Here is a 22,963-nt window from a genome sequence, read left to right as displayed (position 1 = left end):
AAGAAAATGGCAGGCTTATTAAGAAGACCAATCTGAGAAATCTAAAAAAGATGAGAGAAAGATAATTTAGTGCATTAAGAGTTCAAACTTGGGGGGCACCTGTGTGGCTCAGTTGGTGAAGCATCTGACTTCGGCTCAGGTCATGATCCGAAGGTCCTGGGATCGAGCCCTGCATCGGGCTCCCTGCTCGGTGGAGAGCCTGCTTCTCCCTTTCCTTCTGCAGCTCCCCCTGCTTATTCTCTCTCTCTGTGTCAAATAAATAAAATCTTTTTTTTTTAAGATTTTATTTATTTACGTGACACAGAGAGAGAGACAGCCAGTGAGAGAGGGAACACAAGCAGGGGGAGTGGGAGAGGAAGAAGCAGGCTCGCAGCAGAGCAGGAAGCCCGATGTGGGGCTCCATCCCAGAACCCTGGGATCACGCCCTGAGCCGAAGGCAGACACTTAACAACTGAGCCACCCAGGCACCCCAAATAAATCAAATCTTAAAAAAATAAAGAGTTTGAACCTGGGAGTAATTGCCTGGGTTTGATCTGGGCCTAAACTTGCTAAGCCTCAGTGTCCTCCTTCGAAAAATGAAGAAAAGCCTCTTCTTCCCTGGATTGTTGTGACAGTGAAGGCTGAATGTCTGGTGGCCATAACTGATGTGTCGTCATCGCGGCACTCTGCCGAGACTTCAGAATACCACGCCAAGAGCAGGAACCTATGTATCATCAAGGACTTATTGGTGAAATCCTGATAATCCCATGGTGTTTTGTAAAGGCAGAGATTGGGGCAGGGGGCGAAAGCTCTGAAAAGCCTAAAAATAGGGATGGGATCCGAATTGCAGAATAGGACCCAGGCAGGCATTCCAGACAGTAGTGAACCCAGATCAGCAAGAAACAGACCAAAAGGAGTGCCGCCTGGCAGGAGGGGCTAATTCCAGGGCTCAGATCGATTTTGCACCATCTTATTTTTCAAACGTGCAAAGGAGCCCAAGCCGGTCTGAGTGCCAGAGCACTTGCGAGGCAGACAGTGTGCACATACTCCCGTTTGCCAGTGAGGTAACATATTCTGGAAAGAGTGGGGACACTGAGGTCAGTCAGGTGCTAGGTGGCAGAGCGCACCCTCAGGCCATCTTGACTGTCCCGCACTGCCTTCCTCCAGACCAGCCTTCCTGGCTCAGGTGTGCTAGAGAACAGAGAGAAGAAGTTGTGTTCTCCTCCTGCTGAATAAAAACACATAGAGCTCTGCTTGGAGTTTCCGATACTTCCCTGGTCCCAGGCCAAGAATTTCAGAGGAAGCGCCAATCAATTTGATTTACGTGGTCACCAAAAAAGAAGCAGATGTCAAGATGACTTCAGTGTTTTGATCCTCGAGGTCTGGAGACCTAGAGGGACAGACCTGTGGAAGTCAGGGCGGGAAACTGTTCTGTGCTTTGTTTGGTTGGGTTTAATGGCTCGATATCCAAGTGGGAAAGGCCGAAGATGGTGGTGGCTTGGGGTTCGGGGAGGTGCTGCTTAGAGGTGGTCACTGAAGCTGTAAGTTAGATGTCCTTTCTAGGGAAGAGAAAACAAGATAAAAGCAGAAACATAGGGCTGAAATAGTGTCCAGAGGAGAGACTAGGAACCAAGATGGTGCCTTGCAGCCAAGAGAGGGCATTTTCACAAGGAATGGGGTGGGCCCCCCGTGGTCCTCTGCTGCAGCCCTGAGCGGGTAGAGGGTCTGAAGGAGAGCCTGGGATCCAAAAGAAACCGTCAGCCTCCTGTGGATTATTTCCCACAATGAAAATGCCCATGTTCAGTAAAATGTGGCTGTTAGTACTAGGAGCGCATGCATATCACACTCCTCGAGATGACTTGCGAACTTGATTCGATTCCAGCGAGCTGGAATTTTTTGCTGCAGTCCCAGCTGTCAATGGGCGGTAGCGTGCCGTTGCTTCAGGTAGCCAGCGTGCAGGCTGCTTTAACCGGATGCGTCTGAAGGGATCAGTCAGATGACCCCGGCGGCCATGGAACCATTTCACAGGGATTTTTCCAGAGGGGGTCGTGGCAGGAACTCAGCGGGTGGCGCTCGGGGCAGGGCGCACTCCCGCAGGTGAGAACAGAGCGCCCCGGGAGGGGGCTGCGCGGCGCTGGCTTGCTCACCTCCCCCAGCGGACGGCATCCCGAGGCACCCGCCTTTGAGAGTCTCTTCAGTGACAGAAGCAGCGTCCTCAGACTCCTGTGCGTAATGGAACCTTGCCTGTCACTTTGGGTTGTTTTTCGTCGGTTTTTCCCACTCCTTCGTCATCTTTCACTTACCCTCTGTCCACCTCCGATCTTGGGGGAGAGGAAGGTTTCTACGACTCTGTGGCATCGGGTCCTTCCTCTGTAGGGCTTGAACATCTTGTCTCCCAGTGGCTGCTGCCCTGTCGGTGACTTTGAGCGGGGCTCCCTTAGTCACCACTCTCAAGCTGGCAGGGCCCGATTTCAGTGCCGACGGGAAGCCTCCTCCCTTTGAAGGTCATGACGCAAGATTGCATTCCTGGCTCTGGTATGTGCTGGAAGGCAACATGCCAGGTGGAAGGAACTAGCCAGCTTAGCCTGAGTCTTGGACCTGTGCGAGAGGTCAAAGGTGTCCACTGCCATTCTGGAGCGTCTGCTGTGTCCCTGCGCAGACAAGACCTTTCCCGTGTCCGGTTTAATCTTCGCCGAAGCCCTACGAGGTAGCTAGCAATGTTCGTCCTCAGGTTGCAGATACGGGCTTCAACGGTGGCAAATGAGCCACTTGCCCAAAGTCACATGTCATTGAGGGCGAACAGGGTGTGGGAAAGCAGACGGGAGTGAAGCCCCAGGACTATTGTCTGGGGATCCCCAGGGCAGGATGCCATGGGCTCTGGGAGGGCAGGACAGGTGCTGCCTGAGCAGAGTGCTAAGGAGACATGCTCGTCTGGAAAGTGCCTTGTGCCAGGGTCCAAGGGATGATTGGGATTTTCCCAGATGGAGGAGGTGGAAGGAACAGGTAGAGTCAGAGAAGCTGTCTTCGCTAAGGCCGAGGGGAAAGTATGTCATGCGGGGGGTGGGGGGTGGATATGGGGTCAGGAGGACAGAAGGCATCCTGAAGGTGGTGACTGTATTCATTAGTCATGTTTCTTGTTTTCTGTTTTTTATGCTGTTTTGACATCTTGGAGGTCTTGCTGGCTGGGGAGAGACTGCCCTATGCAGGGCTAGCTTAATTCCTAGAGATAGCAACCAACTTCATTGCCAGGTTGTTTTTGATACGTAAACCAACCGGTCCAAAGCTAACACCTCAACCACCTTGAGGCTTCAGGGAACTCACACACACCAAGCCAGTATTTCCCCTGCCCTAAATCACCCCAGGGCCAGATCCCATACAACTGGAGACCACCCTGATAGCCTTGAGCGCCTAGAAATTATTCAAACTGCCCATCCCTAAATTCACGCAAACCCACCCATTCCTTCCCACAAAACCACCATAAAGGACTGGGGTCCTGCTCCCTGCTTTGTTCCCTGTGCCTCCTCACCAACCCTGGCACTTCCCCATGTGGCCTTGGGTGGTGTGGCATGCCCCCTCCTTTTGGGAAACTTCTTTCAATGGCATTGGCCTCTCCGTGCCTCATTCAGTCAGCTCTAGAAGTGAAATCCTGGGTACATTCAAAACACGGGCTAGGGTGTTAGCATCAGAGAATAGAGGGGGTGGGGACTATCCAGTCCAACTAGAGTAGAGAGGAGGCACCTTGCTCCCCTGTTCCCTCTTCTTCTGGTAGAAACAGCACCCATTTTTCCTTTGGGGAAACACTTTGGGGCATACTTTGTCCTTTTTGAAACTTAGTTTAACTTTTCCTTCTTTTCAATGACCTGCTAACCCCAGAAAGTCTCCCGTTTTTCTTCCGCGGAAGGTAAGCAGACGCCTCACTTCTAGGCTGCCCCATCAGGCCAGAAGGGTCCATTTGCTGCATAAGTTCCCTGTTGTTATAACAAAGTACCATGAACTTGGTGCCTGAAAACAAAGCACATGGACCCTCGTACAGCTCTGGAGGTTAGAAGTCTGAAATCAAGGTGTCCGCAGGGTTACATCCTGCTGGGGGCTTCAGGGGAGAATGCCTTGCCTTTCTTTCTAGTTTCTGGAGGCTGCCTGCATTTCTTGCTGGGAGCCCCTCTCCTCCATCTTCAAAGCCAGCAGTGTAACATGTTCAGATCCCTCTGACTCTGACCTTCTTCCCTCTTATTAAGACCCTTGTGATTGCACTGAGCCCACTCGAAAAATGCAGGCTAGTCTTCCCAGCCCACGATCCTTAATCACCTCCACAGAGTCCCTTTATGATATAATGTGTTCACAGGCTTCAGGGGTCAGAATGTCAGTATTTTTCAGGGGGAGGGGGAATTATTTTGCCTACCACACTGACTTACCAAATGGAACCTCATGGCTAATCCCTGGTAGAGCCCAGAATGGAACCCCAGACTTCGGACCCTAAGATGCTTGTCATTCCTGCTCTGCCCCAGTGGTGTCTGCATGTGCGCACGGCCACTGGTAAAGCGCCACTCTCGTCTGCCCACGCAGCGGGAGGAGTCAGGGACCGGGCGGAGGGCCCCGCAGCATCCCCGTGTTGCCAGTGACTCAGCCAGGAAGTGGGGGCATGCACTGAGCTCTGCCTTAGTTGCTTTCTTCAAAGAGGATTAAAACCTTTCTCCCAGAGATGCTTGGGGATTTGGCATTGATTGAAAACACCATGTTATTTTTTTTTCCAAAGGAAAAAGCCCTAAAGAAGTAATCATAGAATTATCTTTATTAAATCCCTCCAACTACAACCCCATGTCAGCGTGTTATTCAGCAAGCACCCAGTGACCACTTCCAGGAGACGTACCGGGTATACTGGGCTCATTTTAACCACCGAAGCTGCCATACTCAGAATACAGCATCATTTTTTTACAGATGGAGAAGCTGAGGCACAGCAAGCGAGGGATGTGGGGGATGCCAGTCCTTTGCCCAGAGTCCACAGCTAGTAAGTCACAGAAGGAGGATTTCAACATCAAGCTCACGAATGCGCTGTCTGATCTGGCCCCATGTAGTGACTTGTGTGACCCCAGGAGGTCCAGGCACAGTGGGGTCTGACCCTACAAAAGGCAGACATTGGAACATTGGAACATTCTAGTTCCTTCGTAACAAAAGGAGCCTTGCTGAGTTCCAAACAGCTTTTGCACTCCCCTCTGAGATGACCTTGCTGGTTTACCATGGTCCACTGAAAACCCCACCTCTTCCAGGAAGCCCTCTGTGCCCACCTCGGCTCATACTGCTTCAGGATGTGACACGTAGGCCCTTGTCCGATCTTCTCTTTCCTCCTCTGACGTCTCCTCTGTGTCGCTCTTGCCAGATTTCCCAGCTCATGCGCTACAGAGCTGTACTTCTGCAGACTTTTGTAACCCTTAACGTTGAATGCTGTCTGTGAGTAAGAACAGGGATGTTTTTCCCCTTCCAGGAGTAAGGGTTTGGGAAATTGAGGAGAGGTAGATGAGGCCAGATGGAAGCTAGGAAGGCACACACTGTAGGACTTTGGAGAGGACTTGGAGCACAACGGCCCTGGGGACGCCACCCTGCTTTGTGAGCTCACATGAAGCAAGCTGTGTCATAGGAGGAGGGGAGGGGCTGGGCCCGCTAGAGGAAGAAGGCTGTTTCAGGGTATGTGTTGCTAAAGCTGAGGAATAAGGGAGGTGTCTGCTTCGGGTACTTCTTTAACCCGTTTGCTGCCTCTGGGAGAGACGCTGCAGGGGTGAGGGAGAGGGGTCCCCAGATAACAGAGGACAGTCTTGCCGTGGCAAGTTCCTAAATCACCTCTGCAGAGCTCCGGTTGTGGTGTAAGGTGATAGTCAGAGGTGTTTCTCCTATGGGGACACAGGGTGGCTCACTGACTGGCAGGCTGGGCATGACTGGGCCTCTCCATGAGACTGAGCAAAGTCTCGTAAGCTCATTTTTACAGAAGTTGAAAGCTAACTTGCAGGCTGTAACGTTACCTGTGAAAGAGACACGTGGTCCCTCCTTAACCTGGGAGATGGTCCCCCTTTTACCTGGAGACATTCCCAGCCCCTGGCTGGATGTATATCCTCCAGCTCGTGGGTCAGTGCTGCCGGCTCTGGCCTCTGCATTCTGAGCTCCTTGCGAGCAGAGACCTAGCTTCGTGGCCACTGCTGGTGGAACCTGCTCGTGGCCCTTCTGGGGAGACACTTGGAAGCCTCTGGAGAAGACCACACTATCACTTATCAACTTATCCCTAATTACTCGATCAGTTGGCCAACTCTGTATGCGAGGTCCATCCATTGGCCAGTCGACCACAGTGTCCGTGACCTCAAGAGCATCAGCCTGTGCCACCAGTTTGCCTAGCAAGGTGCAAGCATCAAGAGAGTATCGACTCCTTGAGTGGACTTTAGAACAAGGGACACCTTGCCCCGGGACGTCAGTCTCTCACTCCTCCCCCATCCAGGTGACACAGGGCAGTTGCCGCAAGCAGATCATGCATTGCCTTTGCTCTGGAGGAACAGAGACGCACACCGGGCTCGTTCGGGGACACAGTTATATCCATAAGGGAAGTTAAAGTCGAGCTGTATTTATTTGAGGGTTGGCTTTTAATTTTGTTTAATCAGAATTACTCATAAATTATCGGTTAATTACTATCTGCTGTTGGGTTCCATCCTCTCAGCCACAAGCGAGCTTCGCTCTGCGCCGAATGCCATCCACTATAATTGTAGGGTACTTTGTCAACATTTAATCAACGGTACTTATTAACATGGCATTGATGTGTGGCCGCCATCCCAGCGCTATCAATCACGGGTGAGCAGCCCAAGCAGGCTTGGACACCATTGCTCTCTGTCACATTATCCAGCCCCCGGGCTTTGCCAGCCAGGCGTGATGTTCACTTTTCACTAAATGGACACTCTGTCTCTTCAGTTCGACCCAGTTTTTGTCATTGTCGGCTTCAACACTCACAGCCCTTCGAGCTTCATTCTGGAACAGCTGGGCTGAGCATCACTGGTTCACACAATCCCCAGGTCCCTCTTCCTTTGGGGTTTCCACACACGGCCCAGTGAGTGTGAAATTCCAGGACCCTTGTCCAGAACTGACCTCATAGTGTGTTCTGTGTGTGCACGTGTGTGTGTAAGAGAATTTACAGTCTTAAATAAAATGTCTGACCCGGACCAAGCAGAAGTGATCTTTTAGTTTTCTTTGGCTTCCTGAACATTCCTGGAGATGAATCTCTTCTTTAAAGCCCTCTCAATGAAAACTGGTCCTGTGTTAGCAAGGCGGATCTCACCATTTCTCCCTCTCTCTTTGCAGCCTCTACGGCAGACACATGCAAGCAAACCCAGAACCGCCGAAGAAAAATAATGACAAATCGAAAAAGATCAGCCGGAAACCCCTGACAGCCAAGAACAAATAAAGGGTTGGTTGGCATGGGCTGAACTTCTGGTTGCTTCTCTCATTCGACTTCTGTTCTGTTACTGTATCCCACAAATAAATACCATGAGCGTGTGTTGTTTTTTTTCTCTTTCTAGCACTTATCACTTTACCTTTTAAATGCTTTTGGTAGGTGGTAGATTTTTATAAATTCTTAGAACCACTTCCATTTGTTTGCTTAAAAATGCCAAAGACAGGAAACAAAGCTCTAATTCAACTGCAAATTCCATAGTAGGCGCATAGTTCAGTCCCTTGAATAGATGTTCACAAAGTTGCATATTATCAAAAGAATAATTAAAACCACGTGATCATTAAAATGTCACAGTTAACACTGTTCATTCTTCTGTTTATTCATATAACTCATTATTTCGCTTTATTAAAAGCTTTCCGTAACCATCGAGATATTATGTTAAATGACAAATAATTTTTAATAAAAATCTCGAATTTGTATCACATGTTGCTTCTTGAATAAAGCACGGTCTGATCTTAGGGTATGCACATCTTTGTTTATTTATTTTTTCCCCCAAGTGATCCCATCCAAATTGTATTGGTTGTAGATGGTAAACTCTGACACATTCCAGGAAAGAAATGCAAAATTAAATCAGAATTGGTTTCTTCCTGCATTGATTTGTCAGGTTGTTTTTTTTTTTCCCCCTTTGAAGACTGTTTCTAAATTAGGAAGGAGCAGAAAAACAAATCTCTGGGAGACTCTGCCAAAGGATTTTGGAAAGCAGCATTTCTTAGCTGAAGAAACGGTGACTTCTGCCAGTGGCTGGTAGACAAAAGTTGTGAAACGGAGAGAGAAAAACTCAAGTATGTTTCTTGTCACTGCAGCAGATCTGCTCATAGCAGAGCATTCTTCTGCGTGACTCTGACGGTGCCAGCGCGGTTGTGCGAATGTGCACACCCCACCCCACCCCACCCCCAGGGTAGAAACTGCAGCTGCAGAGTCGTTAAACAACCAGTTGTGTAGCATCTGTGATAGGCAGCTTTGTTCTTACCCACAGTAATACGGATGTAAGTGAAAATAAACCCAAGCAGCATCCTGGCGCTATGAGGGCTGCCAACACCCAGTGTCTCGAAACAAAAGGAGCGTGAAGACGTAACACTCTCGGATGGATTGTGGTGTGTCTACTCCTGTCTTGCCTCCCTCCAGTTTCACAGTGGAGCCCCCAAGAACCAGGACCACTGGGACATGGAAAAAGCCAGAATCAAAACACAACCAAAAAATAAAAATAAAATAAAAAGTCCCGATTTACGTGGGAGATGGACTTTGCATTTGAATGAGAAATACCACTGATCACGATCTACTCTGTTTCTGGAAAACTTCCTGATAGACGGTTCCTGTGGGCTAAGGAGTTCCCCGGTGCCATCTCCTCTTTGGGGTTAGGGTAGACTTAATTTTTCTAGGTGCCGTCTTTGCCTCAGCCTGAATTTTTTAAATTATTGTGTTTTTTTTTTTTTTTAGCTCGTGAAATTGCAGGAAGAAGAACAATGCCTCTTCTGTTGTTGATTGGAAAGACTTTGTCTAAAATTTAACTAGCAACAAAGCGTTAGTAAAAGTATCACAATGTACTCTTAGGAATAATTTCTTTAAAAGATGAACGCTCTCGATAGAAATATGGGCAATACACGTAAATTCACGGAGAGGAACTATCTCTAAGGAACATGGAAAAACGTCCAAGCTCACTAGTAATCAAAAAAATACAAATCAAACGAAAAATAAAAATGTGTAACAATGAGGAATGTGCAAATATTTTTTTAAGACTGTAGTTAGTGCTGGGGAGGAACATGAGATAAACATTCGTATCCACTGCTATTGGGAATATAAATTTCTCTCCAGGAAGGTGGTAGCAATTTGACAGTATGTAGCAAAACATTGAAATTGTGTACTCCGACCCAGAAGTTTTATTTCTAGGAATTTATCCTGAGGACATTATCAGACGTGCACACAAGGAGCTGTATTTGTAAATCGCCCTTATAGCTTTTTTACACAGTGGAAACATGGGGAAAAGCAAACGCCCACCCATGAAAGAAGGGTTAGCAGTGTGTTCACATGACAAACTTTTATCCAGACATTAAAACTTAAAGAACAATAGCTAAGGGCAAAGGGAGATAATCCTATGCTCCAGTTAAGTAAAAAAGTAAAATTTAAAAAACGATATGGTCCTAGCTGTGTAAAAAGGAAATTGTGTTTGTGATATGTATGTGCAGAAAAATTAAATGGACCAGGATTTTATGGCTGATAAATTGTCTCTCTTTGGAAGGTTAAGATTGTTTTTAACCTTTTTTTTTTCATTTTTTCTAATTTTTATTATTTTTTTATTAAGTTTTCAATCTCAATTCCAATATAGTTAATGTAGTGTTGTGTTAGTTTCAGGTGTACGATGTAGTGACTCAGCAATTCTGTACATTACTCTGTGCTTGTCTGGATAAGTGTACTCTTAATCCCCTTTCCCTATTTTTTTTTTTAATTTCAAATACTTATTCTGTACTTTAAATTTTCTGTAGTGATCATGTGTGCTTTTGTAATCAGAAAATATTATTTGTTTTCAAAATGAAATATACTATGCAATCCAGAAAATAGTATATATTTGAATTCAAGCATAATATAAAATCTCAGGGTGTTTTTTTCTTGGTCACTGAAGTGGGTTTTTTGCATGTTCTCATACACTTTTTGGTGACTTGGTACCCTGATCAACATTTTATCCACAGTTCAAAAAGGTGGTTTTCATGGGGCGCCTGGGTGGCGCAGTTGTTAGGCGTCTGCCTTCAGCTCAGGGCGTGATCCCAGCGTTCTGGGATTGAGCCCCACATCAGGCTTCTCTACTGGGAGCCTGCTTCTTCCTCTCCCACTCCCCCTGCTTGTGTTCCCTCTCTCACTGGCTGTCTCTAAATAAATAAAATCTTTGAAAAAAAAAAAAAAAGGTAGTTTTCATAACCCAGTTTTACTGAGATATAATTGACATACAGCACTGTGTAATTTAAAGCGTACAGCATCGTGATATGACTCATATATTGTGAAATGATTACCACAGTAATTTAACATCTATCATTTCATATCAATAAAAAAAAATGTTTTCTCCTTGTGGTGAGAACTCAGGATTTACTCTCTTAACTTTCAGATATACCATACAGCAGTGTTAACTGGAGCTGTGATGTTGTACCTTCCATCCCCAGGACTTGGTGATCTTATGAGTGGAAGTTTGTACCTTTTGACCATCTTCCTCCAATCCTGTCTCCCCACGCCTGCCCCTGGTATCCTCAGATCTGATCTCTTTTTCTAGGAGTTTTGTTTGGTTTTGTTTTTTAGATTTTACAAGTAAATGAGATCATAAAGTGTTTATGTTTTCTGGGACTAATTTCACCTAGCATAATGCCCTTAAGGTCCATCCGTGTTGTTACAAATGGCAGGATTCTTCTTCTCTATGGCTGAGTAATATTCCATACAGTAGTATTCCTGCGTATATACACCACATCTTCTCTGTCCATTTATCTATCAGTGAACACTTGGGTTATTTTCATGTCTTGGCTATTGTAAGTAATGCTGCTGTGAACAAGGGGGTGTAGCTGTCTCTTCAACATAGTGTTTTCATTTTCTCTGGTTACATTCGCAGAAGGAGAATTGATGGATGGTAGTTCCATTTTTAATTTTTTGAGGAACCTCTATACTGTTTTCCATGGGAGCTGCACCAACTTATATTCCCACCAGCGGTGCATGGTGGTTCCTTTTCTCCACATCCTTGCATTGTTTGTTATCTCTTACCTTTCTGGTGATAGCCATTCTAACAGGTGTGAGATGATATTGTGGTTTTGATTTGTATTTCTCTACTGCTTAGTGATGTTGAGCATTTTTTCATCTGTTGGCCATTTGTGTATCTTCTTCAGAAAAGTGTCTGTTCAGGTTCTTTGCCCATTTTTTAATTGGATTATTTTTTTTGCTCTTGAGTTGTATGAATTATTTATGTATTTTGAATATTAACCTCTTATCAGATATATAGTTTGCAAATTTTTTTTCCCATTCTGTAGGTTGTCTTCGCATTTTGTTGATTTTTTTTAAGCTGTGCAGAAGTGTTTTAGTTTGATGTAGTTCCACTTATATATGTTTAATTTTGTGGCTTGTGCTTTAGGTATGATATCCAAAAAATCATTGCCAAGGCCCATGTCAAGAAGCTTTTTTCCTATATTTTCTTCTAGGAGTTTTAAGTTTCTTGCCCTACATTTAAGTCTTTCATTCTTTTTGAGTAGTCTAAGATACGGATCTAGTTTTATTCTTTTATGTGTGGATATCCAGTTTTCCCAGCACCATTTACTAAAGAGAACATCTCTTCCGTACTGGGTGTTCTTGACTCCCTTGTCAAATACCAGTTGACCTTATATGCGTGGGTTTATTTATGGGCTCTTGATTCCGTTCCATTGGTCTGTGTATCTGTTTTTACGTCAGTACCATACTGTTTTGATGACTATAGCTTTATGTAATCATTATAGCTTTATGATACAGCTTGAAATCAGGATATATGACACCTACCCCTTTGTGCTTTCTCAGGATTGCTTTAGCTATTGGAGTCTTTGTGGTCCCATATATATATTTCTGCTTCTGTAAAAAATGTCATTGGAGTCCTGATAGGGATTGCACTGACTCTATAGATGGCTTTTGGTAGTATGGACATTTTAGCAATAAAAATTCTTTCAGTCCATGAACATGAGATACCTTTACATTTATCTGTGTCTTCTTAGATTTTTTTCTTCAATGTCTTGTAGTCTTCAGAGTCAAAATTTTCCATATCTTTAGTTTTTATTCCTTGGTATTGTTTTTGATGCTATTGTAAATGGGATCAATATCTTTTTTTTCAGAAAATTTGTTGTTAGAGTATAGAAACACTACTGATTTTGCATGTTAATTTTGTTTCCTGCAACCTTACCGAATTCATTGATTAGAACTAACAGTATTTTGGATGAGTTTTTAGGGTTTTCTATATAGAAAATCATGTCATCTATGAAGAGAGCCAGTTTTACTTCTTCCTTTTCAATATTGATGCCTTTTCTTTCTTTGCCTGATTGCTCTGTCTAGGACTTCCAGTACTATGTTGAATGTGAGTGGTAAGAGTAGGTACACTTGACTTGTTCTTAATCTTAGAAAAACAGCTTTTAACCTTCGACCATTGAGTAGGTTTTTCATATATGCCCTTTATTGTGTATGTTCTTTCTATTTCTAATTTGTTAAGAGTTTTTATCATGATTCGATGTTGAATCTTGTCCAGTGCTTTTTTGTGTCTATTGAGATAATTATATGGTTTTTTTCTTTCATTAATAGGATATATTTATGGATTTGTGTATGTTGAACCATCCTTGCATCCCAAGGGTAAATCCCACTTAATGACAGTCAGTGATCCTTTTAATGTGCTGCTGAATTTAGTGTGCTAGTATTTTATTGAGAATTTTTTCACCCATATTCATCCAGAGATACTGGCTTATAGTTTTCTTGTAGTCTCCTTTCTGGCTTGTTATCAGGGTATTGCTGGCCTGGTAAAACAAGTTTGAGAGAGCTCCCTCCTCTTTGCAGACTTCACACCATCTTCCCCCACCCTGGTCCAGGTACTCTTGACTTCTCACCTGGATTATTACAGTATCCTCCATTTGGGCTCCCTGCTTTCGCTCTTGCTCTCTTATAATCCCTGTTCAGCAGTGATTCTTTTAACACAGAAATCAGAACAAAGTTCTGCCCAGGATCTTCCACTGGTGTCTCCAGTAACCATGGTCTGCAAGACTGTGTGTGATCTGCCTTTTCTCCTCTATTTGTCTCACTTGCTTTATTCCAGCCTCACTGGCCTCCAGGCTCTTCTCCCTTGGGGCTTTTGTGCTTTCTATCCTTTTCCTAGAATGTTCTCTTTCACCAACTTCAAATCTTTGCTAAAAAGTCACTTTCTCAATAAGGCCTACCTTGATCACCCTGTTTTAAATTGCAGTTTATTTGGGGACACCTGGGTGGCTCAGTTGTTGAAGCATCTGCCTTCGGCTCAGGTCATGATCCCCTGGGCAGGCTCCCTGCTCAGGGGGGTGTCTGAGTCTCCCTCTCCCTCTGCCCCTCCCCCACACACTTACGGTCTTTCACTCGCTCTCAAATAAATAAAATCTTTTTTAAAAATTGCAGTTTATTTCATTTGTCGCCTTTTTCAAGCCCCAGAATGTAGGTTCTGTCATCCCTAGAGTGGAGTCTCCAGGAGGCTGCTTTCGTGCTACTCGTACCAGCCTGTATGACCCAAAAGCCAAATGCATTCACTATGTAGCTTCTCACAAAAACAGTCCCCTGATTATTGCATGAACTGTTGTATCTCCAGCACTTAGCCCGATGCCTGGTATACGTTAGGAGCTCTGTAAATGCTTGTTTAATTGAATTCAATACAATTGTCACTGGATACTATAAAGCTAACACTAAGGAAGAAGGAAGGGGATAATCTTAGGCATTCCTGTAGTTTTCTATTTCGTAGTTTGAGTCCATTTTATTTAATTTTCTCAAATTTGCATAAGGGAAAAATAATCTCTGAACCCTATAGGTGAGACTTATAGATGAGACTTTATTCAACCCTATAGAAGTTCAAACCAACTTTTACCTGAACTTTTGGTTTCTCTTGTGATGACCCAACTGTTGCATACTCGATTATTTAAAACCTTCTTCAAATAACCATTGATTTCTTCTGCAGCAGCTTGGACCAGAAGGGCATTATATCCCTCACGCCTTTACATTTAATTTACCTGTTAAGACATCTAGAGGAAAGGCCCCGAAGCAAAATCCAAGTGCTCTGGTCAATGTGAGTCAGTTTCAAAAGAACCTGGGGATGTGCATCCAAATGCACTTCTCTGGGAAGGGATGTTGAAAGACAGCAGAACCAGCAGCCAAAGTACTACTGGTCTCTGTTGTATCCTGGACACTTTGTGGCCTCAGATTGATCATTCATGTGTAGATTTCTTCATCCTTAATATCATAAGATTATACTGTGTGTGTGTACATATGTACATCCTGTGTCATTGCTCTTTATATATGTACACATGTATGTATACGTGTGTGTGTATATACATATATATAAAATGCATTTATGTGGATGTGTGTCATTCGTCGTTCCATCAGTTATAATAGGAGACCCCTGTGGTCTTTAGAAATGTCAGATGTGTATTAGTACTGCATATCGATATTTTGTGGTATTGCCTCTTGCCTCATATTCATTTCATACATAATAGAATGTAGTAAGTTGCCATTGCCTGGTTTCCTCCTGAATTTATTTTATATGACTCTTAGCACTTATTTCCTGATGGACTTCCATGTCTCAGACACTGTGTTGTTTTGTGGGGTTTTTTCCCCCACTCTTACTCATTGGTTATTGTCATTCTATAGGAAAGATGACCTCAGAGAAACAAGAGAGCTTTCCTAAAGGCCCAAAAGCCAGTGAGTGGTAGAGCAAGGATGTAGGACAAAATTCTTTTCATTCCTAGAGCAGACGTCCGTTTCTCCATCTGACATTACCACTCTGCTGTCAAGCAGGACTCCCTTGGTCTCTCAAAAAGGCAACAGTTTCCCTTTGCATCAGCCCTCAAGTTGGAATGTCTGCTTTTGGTTTCTTGAAATGTTCATTTTATTAACACATTGAAGTGAGTACGTGATGACAGCAAGGTTAGTGAACATTATCCCACTTCTCTAAATGCTGACTTTTGGTTTCCACTCTCTCTGCTTTCGGTGCTTAGGAAGGTGACAGCACCTCTCTGATGGCCAAGAGAAGTATTTACCAAAACAGATAAGCCCCACTCCCGAGAACAGCTCTGGCCTTTTCTTATCTCATCCAGAATAGCAGCACTCCACACATACTGTTGCATGAGGAACTATTTTACTCCAAATGGGATTCTTTCCCATGACCCATCCAAGGAGCATTCCCTCCTGAAATAGGTGGCAAGTTTCTTAGGGTTTCATTTTCAAGCAGTTTTGGCCTGGCATGATCAGACCACTTGCGCCTTTGTAGCAGCTCAGAGACCTAGGAGAACCCCCCACCCCCTTACTCACCCTGTTGCCCTCCTAACTAGCAGAGGACCTAGAGCCTACTGGGCATTCAGATATTGTTTGATGAATGAATGCTATTTCCACGGGATAGTTCAAACATCTTGTGGCTGTTTCACGGAAGCATTTATGCTAATTTTATAAACGGAGAGGTCATGTGTCATAATGGGATATTTAGGGACATTCTGAAGAATCAGGCGATACCTCTCCTAAGGTTGCAGGGCCAGGAACCGGGAGTGAATGAAGGAAACAGGGTTGGGTAAGAATGTAGTGTTATCAGGAAAGGCGTCTGCTTAGAAAAGTTGCTCGTTACCTACTACTTACAGGTCACATCAGCTCCTGGTGGAAGAATAGAACAAGCTGTTGGTTATACAGCTGACGGGACACACAGCTCCTTGACGTCAGGGATTCCGTTCTCCCACCTCAGGGAGCATCCCAGTGTCCGCATTCACAGGACCGACTTTCTGTCTCCAGAGGTGCCGTCTTCTTGATGGTTCTACTGCCCACCGGCGCTCTGAAATTGGTATTGTCTGTGTACGAGTGTTGTCAGCAAAACTAGCTCGTTCCTGCCCCGGGAGGAAAGCAGCTTCCCCTGGCTAACAATCGAAAGTAGGGAAAGCAGCCCAATCCATTCATAACTCCCCCGGAGTACCGCCCAAAATATCCCTGCCGTCCCAGGCGGGCAGTCTCGCTGCTTGTGTGGGCTGGTGTATTTGTCACTTGTGCAACCAGGATTTTAACAAAGAGCCACTTCTTAAATCACAATGCAGTGCGAGACCAATGTTTCCGTCAGGGGAGGCCCTGCCTGGAGACGAGGTCTTAGCTCCAAGCTTGTCCAGCCATTTAAAACTCCAGTGTGGGATGGAGCTTTGCTGTTGCCGTTTTGTAAGGATCAGCAATGGAAAAGATTTGGGTGACAGGCAGTAAAAACCACACTTGATCTAAAAATAAGCAGTGTGAGAGCATGGCGATTTCAATTGTAGGTGCGTGGGGGCCACACATGAAGAAGCTCAGGTTCCGTGGGCTGGGAAGAAGCGGCGGTCGGAGGGCGCCGCCATGTTCGTGCGTTGGGCGCTGGCCTCGGCTTCCCTTGGGCACAGGTCCTCTGCCTTGGGTGCTAAGCTGGATTGTAGAGTGCCCCCCCCCCCCAAGATCCATGTCTTCCTGGAACTTTCCAATGTGACAGTATTTGGAAATGCAGCCTTTGCAGATGTAATTACGTTCAAACGAAGTCCTACTAGATGAGGTGGGTGTGCCCTCAATCCAGTCATGTCCTTCTGAAAAAGCCGTGTAATGACGCTGGAGGGCACATGCATGGGCAAAAGCCAGGTGACAGTGGAGGCAGAGATTGGAGTGATACAGCTGCAAGGCAAAAGATGCCGAGGATTGCCGGCGTCCCTTGCCTTGCGTCAGACCCTGGAAAAGGCGAGGAAGGAATGTTCCCTAGAACCTGCAGGTGGCATGTGGCCCTGCTGACACCTTGATTTTGGACTTCCTGCCTCCACAGCGGTGGGAGAGTGAATTCCTGTTGGTTTAAGGTGCCGAGTTGGTGGCATCTTGCTACAGCAGCCCTAGGAAATGAATGTAGGCGTCTGGAACCAGCTCAGAACAGACCTGGGCGGCTTCTCTGGAAGAGGCCACTGAGGACCACAGAAGAGAGTGTGAGGCCAGCAGTGATTGCCCTGCTGGAGGGAATGGAGAAACCAGAGCAAAACCAGGGCTGTGTGTGGTTTCATTCCATTGTTGGCTGACCCAGAACTGGCTGTGGCCAACATCCGAGGGTCTAGTATCAGCCTGGACTGTGCATCCCAAGGAATGCCTTAGGGAGACGCCTTCCCTCATTCCTGTTGTGCAGGAACGTGAACGATTCCTATTTCATCAGGCTGCTTCTGCTGCAAAAAAAGGCTAAAAATACCATTATCTCTTTTGAGGAAAGGAAAACTTTTTTGGGAACCTCATTAAAGAAATCTCGTTTCTTTATAGGTGTTGGGTGACACTCTGTATTCATGCTTATTTTCTAATGCAGAGTTATAAACAAAGACAAAAAGAATCAATACGAAAAGGTTTTTTTCTGAGCTGGCTAAATTATTTTTTTCTTTGTTGCCTGGGTGAGGCTTATTTTATGTAGTTTTATGCACAGAATGAAAAGCTCTCATCCAGTTGCCCCCTAAAAAACTTTCACAATGGGTTTGCGATAATAGAAGTGATTCATTAATTCATTCCTCAAAGAACATTTATCGGATATATGTGGAATACGTGCTCATTCTCACAGATGATCTCTGCAAGGAGATCTATATAAAACACAGCAGAGGTCGCTTTTGGGGGTAGAAACTGGGGACTTCCTTTTCACTGTATACTCTTTTTAAAAAACTATCTACAAGTATTAAATATTTAGAATAAGTAAATAAAGTTTAATTTTAACATGCCAGTGGTTCCTCTAAAATATTTTTTTAAATAAGGATTTATTGAGCATGCATTATGTATAGACTGCATTAGTTATAGAATATACAGTTTTCATGCAGACGCAATCCCTGGAAATTAATCATCTAGTCTAATGGGAGAAATTTATAAATTAATATTCATACAAATAATTATATAATTAGAAACTTGATAATCCTCTGAAATGGAAGAATTTGGTGCTATAAGAAAGAATAATACAAGAGGCCAAATAAGATTAACAAAAACCTGAAAGAATGGTGTTTTATCTTGAAGAAGGTAGAATTTAACCAGATAAAGGAAAGGGGGCTCAAGGTGAAGCCTTGTGCAGAACAGGAACTTGGTACATTTCTCAAACTGTAAGAAGGCCTCAGTGGCTGGAGATGAGCAAGAGATGAACAGGGACCAGATCCCATGGGATTTTCATTAATTCAGCAAATGTTCATCAAATATATACTATATGCCTTGTACTGTCCCAGCACCAGAAACACAGCAATAAATAAACACAGGGGGTTTTCAGCCATCTTATGGAGTATGTATTTCATTATGAGCCCAAAGGGAATCCATAGAAGGATTTGAAGTAGAGAATTCATATAATCTGATGTATATATTTAGAAGACCACTTTGGAAAAGTAGAAAATAGATATATCAGACTACCTTGGCGCAGCAGAACCTGGGTCATGAGCTTTGTCAGGCCAGTTTGCTATGTGGATCCCAAAGGTTAACAATACCAGTATTTATTTTGCTGGCCTTAGCAAAATGGCAGCCATTCTATTCCATGGTAGTGGTGTGTCCCATCTGAAAAAGTCTTTAATAGGAAACCCAAAGTTGAGAAGGTGGTATTGAACCTGATTGTTTTGACCACTAACTTTTAAATAACTTTAGTTCGCCATAAAGAGCAATTAGCAGAAATTAGGTTTTCCACTGCACCATCATTTGGCAAACTGTCATCAACTCAGGGCTATATCATGACACCAGAACAAGACGAGGCACCAAATCATCGCCCTCAATCAATTAATGATATTTCTGTTATAACTTTTTGCCATTATACTCTTCAAAGTGCACCATCACAGCCTTTCTAGCTGCTCATTGATTTTTTTTCTTGATGATTTCTGGCTGCAAGAGAACAGAGATCACCAACTTCATAAAGTAGAAATCATATGTATGCATCGTAAAAGAGTTCTAACCGCATTTACATTTTTCACATTTTCTCAAGAAATGCTTCCTTGCATATAGTTAGCAACTTATGCCATTTTATATGGAGACGAGAGTGGAGAGATACCAGTTCCCGACTCAGCCGACTTAGTTTGATCAAAGCTTTTGGGAAATAAAATATTGTCATCTTATCTGCATGCCCCCTCCTGTTAAAAAGAAAAAGAAAGAAAGGAAAGAAAGAAAGAAAAAAAGATCATAGCATGAAAACAGGCTGTCAGAGAACCTTGGAGGGCTCATTCAGGCAAGGTTTTTGGAGACCATCTTGTCCAACCCCTGCATTTGGCAGAGGAGAAAAGTGAAACCCAGAGAAGTCAATTTACCCCACAAATTCAAGTTTTACAGCAAATTAGCTGCCAAATCAGGACAAGAATCTGGATGTCCAGACATAATTCAGGGATCATGAAATAAAATACTAAAAGAGAAGACTAGACACAAACTGACAGAAGATGTGCTAATGTGGTCTGTCCATAAAAATTGCATAATCACCACACATCAGTGCCCCTCACTGCCCTCTTCCAAAGAGCATGGTGGAGTGACTTAGGACTCCGATGTGTGGGCAGTGCTTAGAGTTACCGAGGGCAAATCCTCAGTAGCCCAAGAACATGACATAGCAGTTAACTCCGTCCTACTACAAAACTCAGTGCCACCACCGCACCTGGAGGTAAACACCACAGGTCAAATCACAGCTGGCTCAAAGGCCACGTGGCAAAAGCCCCCATATCTGGAATATGATCTGACATAGTATTTATTTGGATAATCCCAGAGATTTGTTGGGACTGGGGGGTGGGATAAGCCCCAAAAGCAAAAAAACAAACCCAATGAGCCAATCTCTTCCAAAGATGAGCTTGTTGGAAAAATAGAGAAGGATCAAGTACAGTCAAGCGCTGGGGGAATGGAATGGGTGGTTTCGTACACATTTTGAAGACCACCTAAAGTACAGAACTGTATTTGAGTAAAAAATCTATCTAACCCAACTTCACAGAGACACATACTGTCAGCAGATCTCTCTAGGCCAAGCTGTTTATGTCGGGACGAGATTTCCTTCCTGTGGTAACAAAGACGGAAGACACAGGGGACCGTCTCTCGTTTTACCAGCTGCCTAATCGTGCCTGGATCTTTGTGTGTTGTTTCGCCGAAATTTAAGTAACGCCAGCATAATATGGTAGTGCCCAGTGATAGCTTTGCTATCTCAGCTCATTGCTCTTTTTTCATTGTTGCAGGATGGCTGAAACATTAGACCTAGCTGAAATGCCTCCTATTCTAGCTTTGCCTCCCCTGAGCTCTCTTCCAGCCCTTGGCACCCTCCCTCTCCTCCAGGAGAAGGTTACCAGCCCTGAGCAGCTCTTCCTAAGTAAGGGGGAGCTTGAGTAAATGAAAAATAAGGAGCGACCAGAATGAATAAGCATCTAGAAAGATGTTCGAGTGGAAACTGTTGAGTAGGCTGCTTTGTGGGCACGAGAAGCCTAGCACTACTAGAATAACATTGAGGGAGAGACAAGGGTGGCAGAGAGAGGGTCATGAAAAATCTGCATACTAACAAAATAATTTGAGTAATTAGCACCTGGCATCATGGGAGACACATTTTCATTCGGTATTATTTGCAGTAACAGTAAATAATAATGAAGTCTGCTTCATCACACCTCCATTCTGGACATGCAAATCAGGTTAAATTATTTTTGGTTTCCAGCCACATCACCCGCAATCCTCCTGTTAAGGGAAGCAAAGCGCTTTACAAGTGCAGTGTTAACCCTCCTCCGGGAATATATAGCAAAGCAGTGGATTTCCAGAAAGTTGAAAATGGCAGAAGCTTTTAGAATGATGTTGTCTACCATAATTTTATGCCTCGATCTGCGTGTGGCGCAAGTGGCTGTTAAGCGTCAGTAAAGGCTGTAGCTAAATTCCAGGACTTAAAAAGGTGCCTAGGGGGTGGGATCTGAGGCATAGAGAGTCACAAAAGGGTTCTGCACTCCATTGAGGGGGTTTATATTGTGGAAGAGTCTGTTATAGATGTGACTCTATTGCTGTATTTCAAAGGCTGTGTTTCTGGAAACATTTTAATGTCCTCCCTCAGTTGGAATCATCTGTGTCCAAAATAACAAATGGTCCCATACTTCTTCCCCTCTGTACCTCAGGAGGCTTGTTTTTTTGATGTAGATGGAAATTGGTGTGGAAATCATGAGGGAGGTCCAGAGAAGACTAAAATCAGCCATTCAGAGCTGCCAGCGAACCCTGGACCCCCTCTAAATTGCTATTTCCATGTCACAGAATTTTTTTTTGTCATTTTAAAACATTCTGAGATATTTTCATGGTGCTGTGGCTAACCATTTTTAGTCAGTTAAAAAAAAAATGCCTTTATCACCTCCCACCAGGAAACTCATGGAACACACTGTTGGAGATGCTAAAACTTTTTTCATTCCTCCTTACAAAATATTAATGGTAAGCATTAAAAAAGAAAGAAAAAGTATTTAATTTGGTTTTCAGAAGACAGCTTAGTTTGAAATTAAAAATCGTACCTATGTAAGTGTGAGTAAGGCATCTGTAATTACAATTAGCCAACCTGACTGTTTTAATTGAGAAACAGGGCAAGTGCCAGCCCTTTGTTTCACCAAGCAGGTGCAGAGAATGCACCAGCGGAAGCAGCTCTGGGCAGGGTGGCTCCGATTGACAAACTTAAAAAGCTCTGGTTCGCAGACACTTGTAGGTCTGGTGGAAAAGAAAGAGGAGGGAAGTGGGAGGTAGGCAGGGGGCTGGGTTGGGGAAGGAGCTGAGACCAGACTGCCTCTCAGCTTGGCGTGATGAAGAAACCTGCAATCCTGCCGAGAAGCAGGAGGGAGAGTCCCTGTTAGGTCGCCTCTAAGCTTCTCCCTCTCCCCAGAAATGAAACCCAGGGCTCTCTTCCATCCATCTTCCCTCCAGGCCAAGGACAGGATTGCAATGGCCCCGGATGACAGACCGTGCAGACGGTCTCGGGGTTTCCCTCAAGCAGCTGAGAACACTCACTCAACTTTTAATAGCTCACCAATTCTTCCTACACCCAGGAGAATATCTAAATTGGTAAAAAAAAAAAAAAAAAAAAAAAAGTATTATGCTTTGTTTCACTCTGTGGTCTAAATTCCAGGCACAGTCTCTTGGCCATTGGGTTTCTCCCCCACGTGGGGAAGAAATGCAAATCAATAAAACAGGATTTTTTTGTTTTTCTTAGAAAGAACAAGGAAATAAGTAAGATGAAGTTGGAGGGGAAAAAAGTAAAGGAAGTAAAACCAGGGGAAGACACCATAAGTCTTTATAAAAAGAGCTCAGTTTATGGAAAATTTCCCATAGTGGCTTTCACCTCCGAGTGGATAATAAATCCACTCATAGGGAAAGAGAATTTGCTAACTAGAAGGGAGATCTGATACATGGAACACTTGGCCAAATTCCCATTTCCCCACTTATTTCCTCTCTCGAAGAAGAAATATTTCCTCTCTTTTAAAAAGACAGGTCTTTTGTAAAGCACTAGTAAATGAAGACACGTAAACTAAAGCACATTGATGAACGCTATTATGGATTGGTATGTTCCCCCCAAAATGCCATATGTTGAAGTCCTAATCTCCTGTACCTCCAAATGGAACTTATTTGGAAATTGGGTCATTGTAGATGCAGTTAGTACTGACATAGGATGAGCCCCTAATCTACTATGACTGGTGTCCTAATAAAAAGAATGCCACAGAAGAGAAAGACACACAAAGAAATAAGATAATGTGGGGGCACTAGGGTGGCTCTGTCGGTTAAGCGGCTGGACTCTTCATCTCAGCTCAGGTCTCACTCTCAGGGTCATGAGTTCAAGCTCCGAGTTGGGCT

General features: G+C 44.3%; 1 protein-coding gene across 7 annotated transcripts in view; it reads left to right on the top strand.

The window, feature by feature from the left end:
• The window catches only part of RSU1 (Ras suppressor protein 1), a 238,908-nt gene that overhangs the window by 180,456 nt on the left and 35,489 nt on the right, over positions 1-22,963 (top strand). For 6 of the 7 annotated variants that reach the window (XM_011224175.3, XM_034644156.1, XM_034644155.1 and 3 more), the window contains one exon: positions 7,309-7,926. The exons of the other annotated variant lie outside the window; for it this stretch is intronic. In XM_011224175.3, coding sequence (XP_011222477.1) covers positions 7,309-7,394 — 86 coding nt within the window. In that variant the 3' untranslated portion in view covers positions 7,395-7,926. Of the gene's footprint in view, positions 1-7,308; positions 7,927-22,963 lie in introns of those variants that run through there. 7 annotated transcript variants of the gene reach the window in all.

This window comes from Ailuropoda melanoleuca, chromosome 15 (genome assembly GCF_002007445.2).
Source record: "Ailuropoda melanoleuca isolate Jingjing chromosome 15, ASM200744v2, whole genome shotgun sequence".
In the NCBI taxonomy this organism is placed as follows: domain Eukaryota; kingdom Metazoa; phylum Chordata; class Mammalia; order Carnivora; family Ursidae; genus Ailuropoda; species Ailuropoda melanoleuca.
This window is presented reverse-complemented; position numbering and strand designations above follow the sequence as displayed.